At 39.6% G+C, this 18,821-nt stretch overlaps 2 protein-coding genes across 5 annotated transcripts in view; both read right to left on the bottom strand.

Moving 5' to 3' along the window:
• ROCK1 (Rho associated coiled-coil containing protein kinase 1) overlaps positions 1–3,871 on the bottom strand; it is a 152,750-nt gene extending 148,879 nt beyond the window's left edge. For all 4 annotated transcript variants that reach the window (XM_045886953.2, XM_045886954.2, XM_045886955.2 and 1 more), the window contains exon 1: positions 2,910–3,871. In XM_045886953.2, the coding sequence (XP_045742909.1) occupies positions 2,910–3,002 (93 nt within the window). In that variant the 5' untranslated portion in view covers positions 3,003–3,871. The remainder of the gene's footprint in view (positions 1–2,909) is intronic.
• A 12,792-nt stretch (positions 3,872–16,663) lies between these two features.
• On the bottom strand, positions 16,664–17,074 carry LOC123842514 (proteolipid protein 2-like). The gene has a single exon (XM_045871811.1). It carries the CDS (start codon positions 17,072–17,074, stop codon positions 16,664–16,666), a length of 411 nt encoding a protein of 136 aa, XP_045727767.1.
• Positions 17,075–18,821: the final 1,747 nt, after the last annotated feature.

Raw genomic sequence — 18,821 nt, 5'->3', positions numbered from 1 at the left:
CATTAATATATATTCAGTAAGTATCAATTAAATAAATCAACAATGGCCAAAATAATAAAGAAAGGCAACCAACTTAGAAGGGGTATCATCCCTACAGGAGATGTCCAAAGTCCAGATAGGAAAGAGTAAGAACAGACTCACTGAAAAAAAAGCAAAGTTACCTGATAGGCCATTCTGAATGGTAGAATGAATGAATACTTAACGATGAACATAAAATACCATGCAAAGAAAAATCACGCTAGACACTACAAAACTGAAAAAAGGATTCGTCTCCAAAGAAAAAATTCAATCTTTATCAAGTTCAGATTAATATGGTAATAAAATTTGAACAGCTATCAATAATTATGAAACCAAACAGAAAAGAGGGTCAAGACTATAAGACTACATATAAGGGGGGGGAAAATCTGTTGACTATTTTTCGAAATGTTCTTTCCCAAGTCTTAGGCTCCAAGATACCTGGCTGTCCTAACTCTGAAAAGGCTCTGATTGCCGACTTTCTTGACTCTTCCTCTTTGTTCAACTTTCATCTTTTACCCTTTATCGTTCTATCAGTTTCAACTTGCACGTCTGTGCAAATGATTTCCAAACTGTCATCTTTAATTATGAGCTCAGTTTCCTATCTCCAACAGTCTACAGGTCATTTCTTTGTGGTTGTCCCACCACTATCCTTTGAAACACAACCTGAAATCGAACTTAATCTGTTGCCTATTCTTCCCAAGAGATTTCCAAACCTGACTGCTTGTTTTCAACAGTCTCCCTATAATCTAGCCTCAAATTTTTTAGCATCATGTATTTTCTCTCACTTTGGTTCCCCCCTCTCCCCAACCCTGCCAATCAAGTGCCATCAATTCTTCCTTTCCCATTATAATGCCCCAATTTGGGGCTTCAATAATTTCTGCACTATTAATTTGTTAAATCCCCAATCTCTTCTTACACACTCCACCCTGCATACAACTACCAGATTCATCTTCATTCATCCTGGCACAGTCTCGTTTACAAATATTTAATAGCCACAACATACTTTAGAAAATCTAAACTCTATAGCCCAGCAATCAAATCCTCCACATTCTAGCCCCAATCTATGTTTCCAACTTTATCCTGTTCCCCTAAATATGTCACAGCCAATCACATCCTCTATTCATGTTACCCTCTACTCCTCTGAATGCCCTCTATCTAAATCCTATCCACTCGTCATAAGCATACTCCGGCCCTCTCAACACACTCTTATTTTCAATAACCAAGAGCATGTATCACCTACACCAATTATTTGAAATCTATCACACATTTTTTTCAGGCTGTAAAGTGTTCTGCTTTGTTTCTGTGTATAAAAGTGAGATTAGGTGTTGTTTTCCTAAATAGATCGGACTTTCAAGTAAAGAGTCTCCATGCCTTATATTTCTTTGTTATCTTCCACATTTCAACAATCTGTGAGGTTCCCACCAATGAAACTAAGGCAAGAGGCTATACAACCTAAAAAAAAAAAAAAAAAAAGCTACTAAACCCTCCCTATACCGCTGCTTTATGGAACTAGGAGATCAAAAATCAAAACAGAATCAAAAGTAACAGAAATTCTTAGTAGAAAGATGTGTTCAAATTCTTTCCCATTCTCTCATTCAATAAAACGTTTTAAATTGTATTAAGCATCCACCATCCTTGCTGTTTCTCAATATGAAGAGCATCCCTAATGTAGGTGAGACATTTCAAATACACAACCCACAAGACTCTCCTTTCACAGTCAAGGATGCTAAAAGTAATTCTGAAAGCTTTGGGGAGAAATTTTCTGGTAAAACAGTACACATTTAAAAATATACACAGATATTTAGAGTAACAAAATGCATGTTAATTTTAAATGATCTACATGATTTTCCTGATTCAACATGAGATTTTTAAATATTACCTCTCTTAATGGCATTATTTTGTTCACTTAAATCTTAATCCCAAATATTGTATACATGTAACATTAATTCTCTGAGGAGGCTGTAAATAAGTATTCATATACATACTCCCTGTAACTTTAGAGATTATGCAGTTTTGTTTGGACTAAAATAGAATTATTATATAACTTTTAGTTGCTCAGTAAAGTAAAAGGAGAAACTCGTTTACAGAGTTTGCAACTATTAGTATCAGGGAAAACAGACAAAACTTAAAAACTAATTATTTACAGATAACTGTAACCAATGAAAGATCTTTAAGAATTTGGCCTTTCATTTCATAAAACTTCTTCAGAATGTTTTAAAAGTGACAATGGTAAGCACACCAGCACCAAAAAAGGCAGTTATGATAAAGTACCTGTATGGTACTTGTGTAATCTACAATACTGTAAAAGAGTTAATAATGTGATGACCTATCAGTGATCTTAGGTCCTTACACTTAACAGTCCAGCAACAAGTTCCCCCACACTCAAATCACCTATGACATTTTGGCTCAAAAATCACTTCCTCAATATCGATTCTCCATTGTCACTTCCAAGTCTAAAAACTAAACCCTTGGGAGCTAAATCGCTCTAAGTGGAAAGTAGTCTTTCCAGTATTACTGTCAAACCGATCAAAAAGATTAATATTACTAAGATCGTCGTTCAACAAACTATATATGTAGAAATAACTAAGGTGATAACTTTTTATGTGATGCCTGCAGTAGAGGTTTCTAAGTATCTTTTGTATAATGGTCAACTGAGCCAGAGCTAAAAGTTCAGAGACTAGTTAGTACAGGGCCAGTCCACAGATAAATAAGGCCACGGCATGAGATTTTAGTGGTGCTCCAAAAACTCTTCAGGAGAAACAGCAGATTTTGGTGTTTTCCAAGATTATGCACACCTGAAACTTTCTTTTGCAAATAACTAGACTGAAAGCAAGAGGAAAAGCAAATACACACTGAACCCCAGACAAGCAAAAGACAACAGCGCTACTCACCAGCAAACAATCTGAATTCACTTCCGATTTGGGATCCCGCAGCAGGTTGTCGATTTTTTCAAACCGAGTCTCAAAACTGTCCCCAGTCGACATGTTGCTGCTACTGTGACAATACCCTCGTACCAGCACCAGCAGCGGAAAGCAATTTCAACCAACTTCCTCCGGCGGTGGGTTCGCGGCCGCGGGGTGGAGAAGCCGGAACCTCAGGGTCACCAGGTGCGCCCGGTTCCCCCTCCTCCCCCTCACTGAGGGGATCTCCGCTTTCCAGACCCCCGGCTGGGGGCAACGGCGACCCACAGCCGCTCCGACGCCCAAAGTCGCATCCCACCCGGCAGCCCCTCACGACAGCCGACAGCGCTGTCGCCACCAGCCTCGTTGCTCCGGCGAGGTGCTTCAGCCTAGCGGGCCCCAGCCGCCTTCGCCATGGAGGGTTCCCCGTCCCGAGATGGGCAGGAGGTGGGAGAAAAAGAGAAGCAGGGTGGAGACTGCTCCGGGCAGCAGGGGAGGGAGAAGAGGAAAGGCGAAAGCGAAGGGCGGGTGCGGAGCTGTGCCAGCTGCCGCCGCCGCTTGGGCCACGGGCCCGACCCGTTCCGCTCACAGGCGCTGTAGGCGGTCTAGCCCCGCATCCCCGGGTTTCCTTGGCGCGGCCCGACGCACCGATCCGACTCTGCTAAGAGCTGGTCTCCGCGGGATAGCCTCACTCTCCCATTTTGTCCCGTCGCTACCGGGGTGCTGCCGCGCTGTCCGGCGGGGCAGGGCGAGGTCGGTGCCCGATGAAGACTTAGAAAAGGCTGGAGAGCGGGCGGTGAGGAAGACGAGAGTCGGGTCCCGGCGGCTGCTGATGGGGGAGCTTCTGGGAGGGGCTGCGTCCCCTGCTCGGGAGAGGGCGAGTCGCGGCGGCGAATGCCTGGGGGGGTGGGGCGAGGGGGGCCGTGAGGGACTAATATGTCCGCCTTCCTGTTCAAACAAACGGAGACCGCCGGCGCGGACTGCGCATGCGGGGCGCGGCCGCTCGGAAGGAGAATCGGTCCCGCGCCACGCGCGCGCGCGCGCGCACGCCATCGCCTCCGCAGGGTTGGGCTGGGCCGGGCCGGGCCGGGCCGGGCGGGGCGGGGCGGAAGGCGGGGCGCGCACGGGGCCTCGCCGGCGGACGGGGAGGGCTGGTAGCGGAGAGGAGGGGACAGGGTGCTGCGGCCGGCACCGCCTCGCCCCGGCTGGCTGTGAGGAGCCAAGTAGCTCTCTGGAGCTGGAGCGGAGGTCGGGGCGGGTTTGGCGAGGGGTCGGCGAATAGGGGCGCGGAGCTCTTTCTGTCTCTGGTCGCTTCCTAAGTAGCTGCCTCAACTCTGCTTCCTCTGGGCTGTAGTCGTCCGGAGCTTTCTGACCAGAAAGAAAGGGTGCTTGTTATTGTTATTTTGCAGATAGGTTCTTTTCTAAGCGAGATGCCTTTTTGCCGGCAGGCAGCAGCATTTTAGCACCAGCGGAGGGTAGTTTTCAGTAGTACTTCATCGTTGACCCTCCGGGAGCGCCACAATGTTTAAACCGTCTGCGATTCCATGGGAAAATTACGAAGCAATGCAGTACTCAACTCTCCTCTAAGCCGAGCGTGTGTGTCAGGGGAGCACTAAAATATTGATTCCGGAAGATATAGTCCATAGAAATCAAGTTCAATTTGTTTAAAAAAAAAAAACATAAAAAATCAATATTTTTAAGTTACTCATACTAGTTCGTCCACACCGTTATCACTCCAATTGTAGTTTTCTTCATGTGTGATCCTGCCCGTTTCGATTTCAGAAAGCTCAGTGAAACTTAAAATTGTGATTTTAACAGAACCAATGTAGAATATGAAAATTATGGGCATTTCCTCTTAAGTCAATTGCTTCATTGACTGTGGTGTGAGAGTGTGAAAGACTTGTTACTCAATCTGCTGATAATGTTCTTCATTGCTGTCAGTGGGAAATCTACCTTAATTTATTTCTAATCAATCTTCAGTTTTGCTCATAGGTCAAATTAAAGATTGCTAGAAATAGAAAACGTGGATGTGTTTCCCCACACTGGAAAATGCTACGGATGAACCAATTGTCTTCCTATGTAAAAAACATTGCTCTGCGTCTACCACATGGTGTGAGTCAGAGGTTAGGAAAATGTTATATTGTTTGAAAAATGTCTCTTCTATTTTCACTTTATTATATACGAGAAATATTTAGATACAAAAACCACTGTATAAATCAGGATAGGAAGTAAGTCTTCACAAAAATCATAACAAAGACGACAACTAGACAAAATTCAGGTATTTTATTAAATGCTTTTGCAGTGACTTTTCTTGGCTCCAGTATTTTAGGCTGGTCATGTGAATTAAATTTATTTTTAAGCATAGGGCTTAAAATAAATCTGGCAGTTGCCCTAAAGTAAATTTCCTAAACTCTGCTTGTCCTTTTTTATTACCATTTTTAGGTATTCTTCGGAATTTTGTTGTTTCTCAGAGAACTGTGAGCATTATGTTGCTTTCCATTGGACACACATGAAAAAGTGCAGGTAGCTAAGACAATACATGAGTGGCACTGATAAATATAAGTGGAATTGAAAACCAATCAAGGCTACTGGAAATATATGTGAGGCCTATATATTTTAATTTTTTGCAAGGTTGAGCTGATGATTGTAACCCCCAACTACTAAGTTGTCTTTTACCATAAGATAGATGGACTCTATATCAATTTTTTTAAAATGAAGAAGTCCTCACCTGTCATAAGGTGGAATCATATGACGTTAAAGTTCCTTTGCAACTTTTAAATTCTATTGTCTAGTTATGGCTAATCTCCTCAACAGCATTGTGGATATTTGGGATCACACTTAAAGTATATATTAAAATTCTAAGTGCAATTGCAAAATACTGATTTGTATGAATAAGAATATAATATTAATTATACATACTGAGCATTTACCATATGCTAGGCATTATTGTATGCATTTTATACATGGAATCCAATTAAAACTTCAGAAGAATTCTGCTATGATTATACCTACATCATAGATGGGGAAACTGAGGTGCAGAAAGATATGTTACTTGTTCAAGGTCATGACAGATCCAGATTGGAACAGAGTCAGACTCCAGAGTCCCCATTCTTAATAGCTGAGTATGCTAACACTATCCAATCCTAGTACAATAAGTATATCACAACTGTATTATTTACATTAGCACAGATTTAAATGATTCTATGTGAAAGAGGGAATTATAAAATTTGCGATGTGATCAGTATGATTATAGTTCCTAGGGAAAGATGTGAAATGATTTTAGCAAGGTTCAGAATAAAAAGGACCTTCACAATGTTCAAAAACAGTGGCTTTACTAGAGGTTTCCAAACACTGGGTCCAAGAACCAGTGGTACTCCTTAGTGGAGTTTTCCTGACCTGCATCAAAATGGGAATAAAGATATATTATTACATGTTTTCATAAAGTAAGCAGTTCTAATTTAAGACTGTCTTTCAGTCTGAAATTCTCTTTACTACATTTTTAAAAAATTAAATGTACTTTCATCTTAGAAATAAGAGTAATAGTAAATGGTATAGTTTTTAATGTTCTTACTTGGAAATTTAAAACTTAGAGTTAGCAACTCTATGCAAATACATAGATTAAGTTAGCTATATCTTAATTTTTCTGGTTTTGGGAATTCAAACATCTGGAAACATTTAATTTAGATGAGACTCATGCTAGGACCCAATGAAGAGACTGCAGGGCTGAAAGAATTTGAATGAGGCATATTTGGGAAAGATCATGGAAAAATAAGAAAGATTTGGGTGTAGACTTATGAATAGTGAAAGACAATTAAGTTCAGCATTCCTAAGCATTTGGTTATTTGGTAGGAAATAGACTCAGTTTAATGTTTATGGAATTTCTTTCATAAACATTGATGTGGTAGCTAGCTTCCAAAGATGGCCCCCAGTGAACCATGTCTCCCAGTATGCATGGCCTCTGGAGTTCCCTCCTACACTGAATCTAGGCTGGGGCCCTGTGAGCTGTTCTAACCAATAGAATGTAGCAAAAATGGCGCTGTTCCAGTATTGGGCCCAACTTTGACAGTTTGCCTGGCAACCAACAGTTTAGTGCTCTGGGATATCCAACTAAACTGAGGTCACCATGGTGTGAGGAAACCCACGTTTACTAACCACAGGAAGAGATCACATGGAGGACAACAGAGGAATCCAGCAGGCCCTGAGAACAGAGACTGCAGACTTATGATCCAAGTCAAGCCGTTCCAGCAGACCCTAGCCCTCTGAAACACCCAGATGATGCCACATCCAAGCACTGCCCACACAGTAGAATCATGAAGAAATAACAAAGTGATCGCTACTTTGAGCCACCAAGTTTTGGGGTAGTTTCTCAGCAATAAATAACCCAAACAGCTGGATTTCAGGAAAAAAATCATTTATAAATATGTATATAGATATATATTGGGAGTACCTTTTTTTTTTTTTTTTAAGATTTTATTCATTTATTTGACAGAGAGAGACACAGTGAGAGAGGGAACACAAGCAGGAGGAGTGGGAGAGGGAGAAGCAGGCTTCTCGCGGAGCAGGGAGCCCAATGCGGGGCTTGATCCCAGGACGCTGGGATCATGACCTGAGCCGAAGGCAGACACTTAACGACTGAGCCACCCAGGCACCCCTTAGGAGTACCTTTTAGACTTTTTGGTATTACCCACTATATAAGAAAGCTGTCCATAATGGAGTGTTGTAAAAGAATGACAAATTAATTCATGTTTACTGTCTTCAACAAAACCTTTATTCAAAAGAAATGTAAAAGCTTTTTAAATAAATTAAGGAATGCTTCCAGATTTTAAAAAATATTATGAAGTTATACTCCCATATAAACACATTTTTAGGGCACCTGGGTGGCTCACTCAGTTAAGCGTCTGCCTTCAGCTCAGGTCATGATCCCAGGGTCCTGGGATTGAGCCCCACATCAGGCTCCCTGCTCAGTGGGGATTCTGCTTCTCCCTTTCCCTCTGCTCCACCCCCCCCCCATACTCTCTCCCTCATTTGCTCTCTCTCTCTCAAGTAAATAAGTAAAATCTTTTTTAAAAATAACATAAAATAAAATTTTAAAAACACATTTTTACCTGTACTTTTATATTTTCTCAATTTAGTGCATAATCATGTCTGTTCTGTCTAAAAAATATACTAAAAATTCAGGTACACACTGTAAATTACATATCAATTGTAATTCAGTACCATAAAGTACATGTAATTTCCAAAATGCGTACCACAAATGTCTTAAGAATGTGATGTGGCTAAGTTCCTATAGAAACTTTAGCTAACATTTCTTAAAATTTTTTAATATAGAACCACTTCACTTGATCCTAAACAACTTTAATGAACAGACAGTTATAAAAATTTAGGTTCAGTTTTAAGAGCTTGGTTTTATATGATTAATATTTACCCCAAAATAGTATATATGTACATTTTTTTCTAGATCTGAGAAGTGAATCAGGAAGAATATGTTCCTTTACTTGAGAGGACTCTTTATGAGATCAGCCAAGCTATTCTTTTCTTTCCACAGGACAGTCAGGCTTGGGAGTCAGTGTAGTTTGTCATTTTTAGATCCACTACAGCCTTGGTGCTGCCTAAGCATAGTTGGGAATTTCAGCGTCTATCAAGATTAAAGCAAGGAAAAGTGTAGGGCAAGCCGTGAGCACAGAGTGCCTTGAGGGCTTCTCCTGACTCACCCTGAATGCCTTCCTCCAACATCTGTTTTTTATTTCTTAGAAGCTGCTATTCCATTCAACTGCAAAAATACTTGCATTGACCCTAGAAACAGAATGGAGAAATAGAAAGAAACAGATTTGTGTAAAAAATTTACTTTCCTGCTCTATGTCATTGCCATCTCGGGGACCCTACTCACATGCCACACTCACAAGCCCAAGCATGCAAACCACTGATAGTACAATTTTTTCCAAGGATGAGGACTGTTACGTTTGTGGAACCCCTGAGATGGTGGGTGCATGACCACAGTTAGAGAGGGAAGCCCAGATCAAGGAGATTATAACAGATACATACAGATGGTCACATACTCTTTCCCATTTTTTGCAACAGCCTCCCATCCAAATTTCCCCCTCCTACCCAGTACCACTCCACTAAGTCCCAAGACTTAGTGTGCTTTCTGACCCACTGCTTTTTAGGTTCTTACATCTTCCTCTTCAGGGCCCTTACATTGAAGAATTGCCTTTTTTGGCAGCAACAGGCTCATCACCCAATATCTACTTCCCTTTTTTATTCATCACAACTTTTATCACCCATCTCAGTCCCAACTTTAAGACTTCCATACCTGAGGGCGCCTGGGCTCAGATGGTTAAGCGTCTGCCTTCGGCTCAGGTCATGATCTCAGGGTCCTGGAATCGAGTCCCGCATCGGGCTCCCTGCTCCTTGGGAGCCTGCTTCTCCCTCTGCCTCTCTCTCTCTCTCATGAATAAATAAATAAAATCTTTAAAAAAAAAAAAAAAAGACTTCCATACCTGAAAAGAGAAAAATGTCTGCTTCCAACATTGCACTATTTTGATCTCCCTTCCATCATCCAAAGACCTCCTGATATATAACATCTTCCCTAAAATCTATGTAACTGGAAGAGAGGTACTGATTCCTCATACCTACCCATCAACATATAAATATTACCCATATACACTCTATATATTCTTTCTTAATAACCATGACACTTCATGCACTTTAGCCCCCCCCCCTTTTTTGCAGACAGTGTAAATACTCTGCTAGTTGAATTTATACATTTGTTTTTGTTTATGTGTTCTTGTCACTGCTGTTTTATACACTCCCTAGGGCTTAGGCTAGGACTTTAAAAGCAATAATCATGTTTTTCTTTTCATTATAAAAATAGTACATACTTATTTTTAAGATTTTGGAAAATATGAAAAAGTAAAACAGAACAAAAGAGTTGAGAAACTCTGAGGAACCAATAATACTCTCTCAGTCTTTCCAGGCCAAAATGGTTCTCATCTCTGCTTCTTGTGGGTCTATTTTATTCTTTTTCCTCTGTCCTTGAGCTGATTCTTTCTACTTCTCCCTGTATGTAAGCCAAATATATCAACTTCGACATCATACACATATAGTGAATTTAAGTCCTTACAGAGGTCAAGAAGTAGTTCGTGTTCCTAATCCATATTCTGCAAATTTTACAAAATTATTTTTTGTGCAGTTAATACATGCATATGACATATAAATCCAAAAGATACAATATGATACATAATGAAAAGTAATTCTTCCTCCCACCTCTGTCCACAAACCACTCATTCCTCAACCCAAAAAGGAATCATTCAGTTTCTTGTATTCACTTTCCCTAAGTACACAATCATTTATATTTGTCACATAGACTTTTCTCTAAACCATGTTTTTTCTCCCTGTCTTGACAATGTACCTTAGAGACTGTTCTGTATCAGTAAATATAAAACTGTCTCATTCTTTTTAACAGCTATAGTGTAGTTCACTTTTTACATGCACAACAATTTATTTAAACAGTAGCTTACTAATGGACATTTAAGTTGGTTCCAACCTTTTGCTATTCCAAACAATGCTGTAATGAATACTTTTATGCACAAGTGCCTCCTCAGTTATTTATTTTGATTCTTCTTGCAGTTAAATGGTTTCTTCATTCAGTATTTTTTTTTTAAAAGGTCTCATAGGTACTGTGGTTTTCATTATTTTTTTTCTTTTTTTAAAAATTCCTACTTAGCCATGGTCTTTGCTTTCTATATTTTTCTATATAACCTTGAGCTTATTTTTCCTTTTGCTTCTGCAATGATTTGGATTTTGGAATAAAGATTTCTTGATAGTTATCAAGAATAGTTGATAGTTATCCTTAAACTAATAGTTATCCTTAAACATAAACAATGTTGAGGGGTGGCTGGGTGTCTCAGTCGGTTAAGCATCTGCCTTAGGCTCAGGTCATGATCCCAGGGTCCTGGAATTAAGCCCCACATGGAGTCCTGCATCGGGCTCCCTGCATGGCAGGGAGCCTGCTTCTCCCTCTCCCTCTGACTCCCTCAAATAAATAAAATCTTTTTTTAAAAAACCATAAACAATGTCGAATATGCATTTTTATGATTATAAATTTTAAGAATAAGACTATAACTTTTGAGAACTTTCTATTTGGACAAGAAACTTAGCACATTTTCTGCCCAACTTTATCTTTCCCCCTTCTTTTTTAAAAACACTATAATCTTTTCTTTCAAGTTTGACAATATTACATTCAGGTTTGTAACTAAATTACAGTTAACAAATAGATTTATATCTGTATGTTTAATTTCTTTTTTTTTTTAAAGATTTTATTTATTTATTTAAGAGAGAGAGAATGAGAGACAGAGAGCAGGAGAGGGGGGAGGGTCAGAGGGAGAAGCAGACTCCCCGCTGAGCAGGGAGCCCAATGCGGGACTTGATCCAGGGACTCGATCCAGGGACTCCAGGATCATGACCTGAGCCGAAGGCAGTCGCTTAACCAACTGAGCCACCCAGGCGCCCTGTATGTTTAATTTCTATATTTGCTTCCAGTCCTTGTAGAGAATCTGTTTTCTCACATTTTAATTTTTACTCATTTTTGAGTGATGGTCTAAAGTAAAATCTTAAATAATTTTAAAATGAAGAATACTTAGATGAGATCTAGCATATCTCTAAGAACATCTGTTGTCCTCACACATCAATGAAAACATCGATAGGCATATTTTTGGGTCCACAAATTTTTACTCTAAAAATTCATTAAATTTGCTCCATTATCTTTTTTAGACTTAGTGCTACTGAGAAAATTAAAAGACCAACCTGTGTCTTGCTCCTTTATTGGCAACATTTTCTTGCTTAGCTCTTGTAGAATTCTTTGTGTATTTTTTTTTAAGATTTTATTTATTTATTTGAGAGCGAGTGTGAGAAAGAGAGCACACGCGAGAGCACAAGCAGGGGGAGGGGCAGAGAGAGAGGGAGAAGCAGACTTCCTGCTGAGCAAGGAGCCTGATTTGGGCTCCATCCCAGGACCCTGGGATCATGACCTGAGCTGAAGGCAGACGCTTAACAGACTGAGCCACCAAGGCATGCTTCTTTGTGTATTTCTGAAATTTAAAAACTTCATTGGGATAATCCTAGAGGTGGATTTCTTGTCATTTTTTTTCCTAAAAAAGGGAACTCTTTAAAAGACTTGGGTCTTTTTCACCTCAGTAAAATTTTCATACATATTAGTTTATTGCACATGATCTGTTTATCTCCTCACCTTCTTTTAAAGGAACATCTATCAGTAATACTTAGGATCTCATCTTTGTCCTCACCTCTCTTTATTTCTCTTTGTTCTTTTTTCCTACATTTTGGGAAAGCTTCTCAAGTTTGTATTCTGAAACACTGATTTTCTGCATCAAGAAGTCTGCTATATACTGCCTCCCGAATGGATTTTATTTGAGTTGCTGCATTTCTAAATTTTGGGTTCCTTAAAGCCTTTTCTAGCTTGTTTTCTTTTCATAATCTGTTCTCATTTCAATTTAGCCTGCTTTCTTTTTTTTTTAATAGCCTGTATTTCATAGACATGGATTTGAGATATAACATATCTATTAAAATGCACAAACCTTAAGTGTACAACTCAGTAGATTTGTACGTATAAATACACTCATATGAACATTACCCCAATCAATTGTAGAATACTTTCAACACTCCCAGATATTTTCTTATTCTCCCTACCTATAAATCCCTCACCAAGGTTAATTAATATTCTGATTTCTATCACCATAGATTGGTTCTATCACCATTAGATTAGGTTATATGTTTCAGAATTTCACAGAAATGGAATCATATTGTATATACTTTTTTGTGACTGACTTTTTAGTTTTTCAAGATTTTTGTGACTTTTTTATTGTAGTAAAATATATATAACATAAAATTTACCATTTTAACCATTTTAAGTGTACAGTAAAGTGACATTAAGTATATTCACATTATCGTTCAACCATCCATCCATCTCCAGAACTTTCACCTTCTCAAACTGAAATTCTGTATCCATTAAATACCTACTTCTCATTCCCTCATCCCTTCAGCCCCTGGTGACTACGATTCTATATTTTGTCTCTGTGAAGTTGACTATTCTAGATACCTCATATAAATGGAATCATGTAATATCTGTTCTATTGTGTCTGGCTTATTTCTCTTAGCATGTCTTCAAGCTCATCTAATTGTGCCATATATAAGAATTTCATTCCTTTTTAAGGCTAAATAATATCTCATTGTACATATATACTACATTTTGTTCATCTATTCATCTGTCAATGAACATGTAGTTTTTTTTAAAGCTTTCTAATGTTTCTTCCTGTTCCTGTAGTAAATCAGTATTAGATGAAGGTGAAGACTTTTTAAAAACAGATTCTTTCTCTTGTCTTTTACTGCAGGCATAAATACATTTCATACATCGCACTTTCTTCCTCCCTATTTTTTTCAACTTGGAGTTGGGAGAAAAATATCTAGACTCAGAGTTTGAAAAAAAGATAAAGTGCAGAGTTTTGCTGTTTAGTCCCTCACCATCTAACTTAGGTACTGACTGACTCTCCTCTAATATTCTGTGATTTGATATGCACAGGCTTATTCCAGTTTTTATTGCTTAATAGGCATTTATCTTGTGTAGTTCCTTTGAAATGAAATAGAATCACTTCCTGATTATTAGAAAGAGGATGTTTAACCTACAGAACTTAACTGTATTTACTCTTCTTTAATGACACTGAGTGGTGCATAACAACTTTACCCCTCCCTCAGTTTTCACTACTTTTAATGTTCCTCTACCTCACCTGAAATTCTTCACCTTTGAGAGGACTACATATACCAAGGCCCCATTCTTTTTATCCTAGCCTATAATGTGCTGTGGATTGTAGAAACGGGATTAAGAGAGATTGTTATGAAAGGAAGGGACACTCTGATTGTTCAGAAATCTGTTTCCACACAGTGAAGGCCATGCCTGCCTACCTTTCTCATTCGTGAAGCTCTGTGTTCCCAAATTATGGGCAGCAATGAGGGGAATCATGGGGAAGTTATGACACAGAGTTCTTTCTACCTATTTTCTGGCTGTGCTTTCCTGATTCAGAAGATGCTGCATGCCTGAGATATCAATTCTGTTTCTTAATTTGGCACTATTGATAACTTAATAATAGAAATATTTCCAGAAATCTCTTTTATGATTGACTTTTATTCTTTATTTCGGAGTTTGTTGTGCATTTTCATCTTTTGGTACTACTTAGTGAATATTTAATAGAAATTGGGAGAACTATTAAATGCCATTATTACTCAGCCATCATCCTAACCCTAAAGTGTGGGTCCAAGATCATTTAACTTCCTTTATATAATCTGGGTATTATAAGATACTCAAGGAAGAGTCTCTTCCCCCACTAGCCTGATTCCTTAAATGAAAGTATTAAAACAATTTATTTGTGTTAAGTACTTGCCCTTGTCAGGAGCCTCATGAAATGCAAATATTCTCCAAATGGATAAAATAGGTCAGTATCATTTTGGCTTGACAACTTAGAGTCATCAAGCAAAGCTAGTTTGCTCTGGCAGTGAGGGAGTGAAGCACAAAAGCTCATGACAGCTAATGTTGTATTTTCCAGGGTTCAGACCGCCACTTTAAATTAGGGAAGCAGAAACACTTTTACTGCCCTGAACCTTCCCTAGTGCCCCGGGGCAATCCCTGACAAGTCCTCAGTACTTCCTATCTAGAGTATCCCAACTACTTTATAAGTATCAGAGAAGAGTTGGAAAGCACCATCACATACGGCCGACTGCTCATCAATCCCAGGATCTTTACTGCAAACTGGCAATTTTTTTTTTTACCAATGTAAATCTTAGTTGTTATGACGTGTTATGACATAGTCCGATAAGAGAAACAGATAAAAGTGGACTGCGCTAGGGGCACATGGGTGGCTCAGTCGGTTAAGTGTTCACCTTCATTCAGGTCATGATCTGGGGGTCCTGGAATCAACCCTCCCCCCGCCCCACACAAAATCAGGCTCCCAGCTGAGCTACTCCCTCTCCCTTTGCCCCTCCCCCCCACTCGTGTGTGTGCATGCTCTCTCTCTCTCTCAAATAAATACATAAAATCTTAAAAAAAAAAAAAAAAGTGGACCGCTCTAATTGAAGCAGGGAGTGGTACCAGAGAGTATACCCTCTCTGCACTACTTTTGGTCCTGAATGGGCTCCATGGAATGCCTAGAGCTCTGAATAGCATAATTTCTAAATCACTATTCTAGACATCACTAAAGGATGTTTGTGCAAGTTACCCACTGAAGAAGAGTATGAGAAAGGGCATCAAGATATCTCAGCATAACTAGAATGCTTGAGGTCTGACTTTGGTCAGTTATTTTAAGAATACACTTGATTGGTGTTGTCTATACTTAGCACTCTTACCCCCTTCCTACCCCAGGCAATTACTGAGGGAATTCCACTGGGCTGTATGATCTCTAAGACCTTACTCTTCCATTATATTAATTTTATATATCTTTTTTAAGATATCCTTTAAACATCCTTTAAAAATTTTTTTCTTACATCTACTCTCAAAATGTGACTTCCAATTCTGATCAAGTTAAGAGTACATCCACTATGACCTATCTCTCTGATTACAACTAAAAACTCTGGACAAAATACACAAACACCCTTTAAAATTTTTTTCTTACATCTACTCTCAAAATGTGGCTTCCAGTTCTGATCAAGTTAGAGTACATACACTATGACCTATCTCTCTGATTACAACTAAAAACTCTGGACAAAATACACAAAAACAATGACCCGAGGACTCTTAAAAGTAAATGAAATAATCTCAGGAAACAAACTGAGGGTTGCTGGAGTGGTGGGGGGTGGGAGGGATGGGGGGGCTGGGTGATAGACATTGGGGAAGGTATGTGCTATAGTGAGCGCTATGAATTGTGTAAGACTGATGAATCACAGACCTGTACCTCTGAAACAAATAATACATTATATGTTAAAAAAAAAAAAAAAAGAAGAAGAAGAAGAAGAAAGTAGGAAGGGAAAAATGAAGGGGGGAAAATCTGAGGGGGAGATGAACCATGAGAGACTACGGACTCTGAGAAACAAACTGAGGGTTCTAGAGGGGAGGGGGGGGAGGATGGGTTAGCCTGGTGATGGGTATTACAGAGGGCACGTATTGAACGGAGCACTGGGTGTTATACGCAAACAATGGATCATGGATCACCACATCAAAAACTAATGATGTAATGTATGGTGATTAACATAACATAATAAAATTAAATTTAAAAAAAGTAAATGAAATCAGGCAGATTGTGGAGTGGAGTCTAAACTTGAAGAAGCAACACATTTGAGAATGAGTGTTCTGTTTTTTTCCCCTCTTCTGTTTTGTGGTTTTGCCCCAAGGGCAGGCTCCTCATGCAGAGCTGCTCAGCAGCAGTGATACGAGCAGGTAAAACTCTAAAAAGAAACCTCACCTTTCAGCATAGAAGAATTGGGAAAGGGGGCCTTTGTGGGGCAGAGGGCAGAGGAGCAAACCTGGCAGGAAGTGAGGCTAAGAGAATGCCTTAATACTGTGTAAGAAACTATACAGGCCCTAGTTTACTCTTGAGCTGCATGTGCAGAGGACAGACCCAAAACTGCCTAGCAAAAGCTTTGAGAATTGAACTAAGAATTAAACCTCCAACCAGGTCTCAGAGAGAAATAAAGGGAGTCCACCAACATGGATCATCTGCACAGTCAGTCAGGGCTGCTGTATGTCTTTATTACCTCAAGGGGTAGGTGATGTAGGCATCATAGCCAAAGAGGCAAACAGCAACGAGGCCCAGTGCCCCTGCAATGATTATGGAGCGATTTCCTCTCTCGACAAGGACAACAATGGAGGTGATTAGGTAGAGGGTGACTGCAATGAGGGATCGGAAGAAATCAGTCCAAGGCCAGTTGATGGATTGTATCTTGGTGGGTAGGTCACACATGTAGACGACAAAGAAGATCTCAGCAAGGATCATCTCAACCACTGACAGAGAGGAGTATCCTGGTGTTGAGAGGCTGAACCAGATTAGAATCACCAGGCACAACACAATCTCAGCAAATAGGAGAGTTCCCTTTCTGGTGCATAAGAAGTTGGTGAAGGCAGCCCAGCAGCCACGGGCTGAGAGGCGCTCAGACTCCACCATGGCGAGGCCTGGAGTTCCTGGAGACACAAAGGATCTGCACACTTGATGGAGGGTTCCAGGATGCTGCACACCCAGTCGTTTTGCTTGCTGTCTAAAAAGTGGTTTTAAAAACTTGCAGTCTGAAGCTAACTGGGTTGACCACCTGCTAAAACAGTAATGATGATGATGATGATGATGATGATGATAATAATAATAATAATAATAATATCCCTTAGAGAATTTTAACAGGATTCATATCTACTCAATTTAATATTCAAAAAGCCCAGAATACAATCCAAAATTACCTGATAAGCAAAGAACCAAGAAATGTGGTTCTTTGGGAATTCTTCAGTGAAAAGACAATGAACAGGTGCAAACCGTAAGATGACACAGATGCTGAAATTATAAGACAAAGACTTTAAAACAATAGATGCTATAATAAGCTCCATGAGGTAAAGGTGAACACACACTAAATAAAATGTATAAAAAGATAAAAGTACTCAGCAAAAAATTTAAATTATAAAAAAAGAACAAAATAGTTTTAAAACATCCAATCTCTGAAATTTAAATTTTACTGGCTGAACTCAATAGCAGAATGAAGATGACAGAGAAAAGGGTCAGTGAACTTGTAGATTAATAGAAATCATTCATTCTGAAGAACAAAGAGGAAAAAATTGAAAAAAGATGAATAGAACTTCAGGGAGTTGTGGGACTATATCAAAAGTCTATCATTTGTTGGGGCGCCTGGGTGGCTCAGTTGGTTAAGCGACTGCCTTCGGCTCAGGTCATGATCCTGGAGTCCCGGGATCGAGTCCCACATCGGGCTCCCTGCTCAGCAGGGGGTCTGCTTCTCCCTCTGACCCTCTTCCCTCTCGTGCTCTCTGTCTTTCATTCTCTCTCAAATAAATAAATAAAATCTTTTTAAAAAAAAAAAAAGTCTATTATTTGTAACAGTGGAGTCCTATAAAGAAACTGATGCAGGGGTGCCTGGATGGCTCAGTTGGTTAAGCGACTGCCTTAGGCTCAGGTCATGATCCTGGAGTCCCAGGATCGAGTCCCACATGGGGCTCCTTGCTCAGCAGGGAGTGTGCTTCTCCCTCTAACCCTCCCCCCTCTCATGCTCTCTCTCTATCTCATTCTCTCTCAAATTAATAAATAAAATCTTAAAAAAAAAAAAAAAAAGAAACTGATGCAGAGATATCTTATGGTTTTTGGTGCTATTGTAAATGGAATCATTTCTCTAATTTCTCTTTCTACAGATGCATTGTTAGTGTCTAAGAAAGCAACTGATTTCTGTGCATTGATTTTGTATCCTGCCACATTACTGAATTGCTGGATGAGTTCTAGTAATTTGGGGGTGGAGTCTTTTGGGTTTTCCACATAAAGTATCATGTCATCTGCGAAAAGAGAGAGTTTGACTTCTTCTTTGCCAATTTGAATACCTTTTATTTCTTTTTGTTGTCTGATTGCTGTTGCTAGGACTTCTAGTACTATGTTGAGCAATAGTGGCATGAGTGGGCATCCTTGACATGTTCCTGATCTTAAGGGAAAGGCTCTCAGCTTTTCCCCATTGAAGATGATATTCGCTGTGGGTTTTTCATACATGGATTTTATGAACTTGAGGAATGTTCCCTCTATCCCTATATTCTGAAGAGTTTTAATCAGGGAAGGATGCTGTATTTTGTCAAATGCTTTTTCTGCATCAATTGAGAGGACCATATGGTTCTTCTCTCTCCTCTTATTAATGTGTTCTATCACATTGATTGAT

The sequence above is a fragment of the Mirounga angustirostris genome, unplaced genomic scaffold, assembly GCF_029215605.1.
Source record: "Mirounga angustirostris isolate CCGP_5_RB_7025 unplaced genomic scaffold, mMirAng1.0.hap1 SCAF_14, whole genome shotgun sequence".
Classification (NCBI taxonomy): Eukaryota; Metazoa; Chordata; class Mammalia; order Carnivora; family Phocidae; genus Mirounga; species Mirounga angustirostris.
Note: the sequence above shows the minus strand (reverse complement) of the source record. Positions and strands in the feature narration are given on the sequence as shown.

Excerpts from the sequence above, each read along its gene's own strand:
- LOC123842514 (XM_045871811.1), bottom strand. The coding sequence starts at position 17,074 with ATGGTGGAGTCTGAGCGCCTCTCAGCCCGTGGCTGCTGGGCTGCCTTC.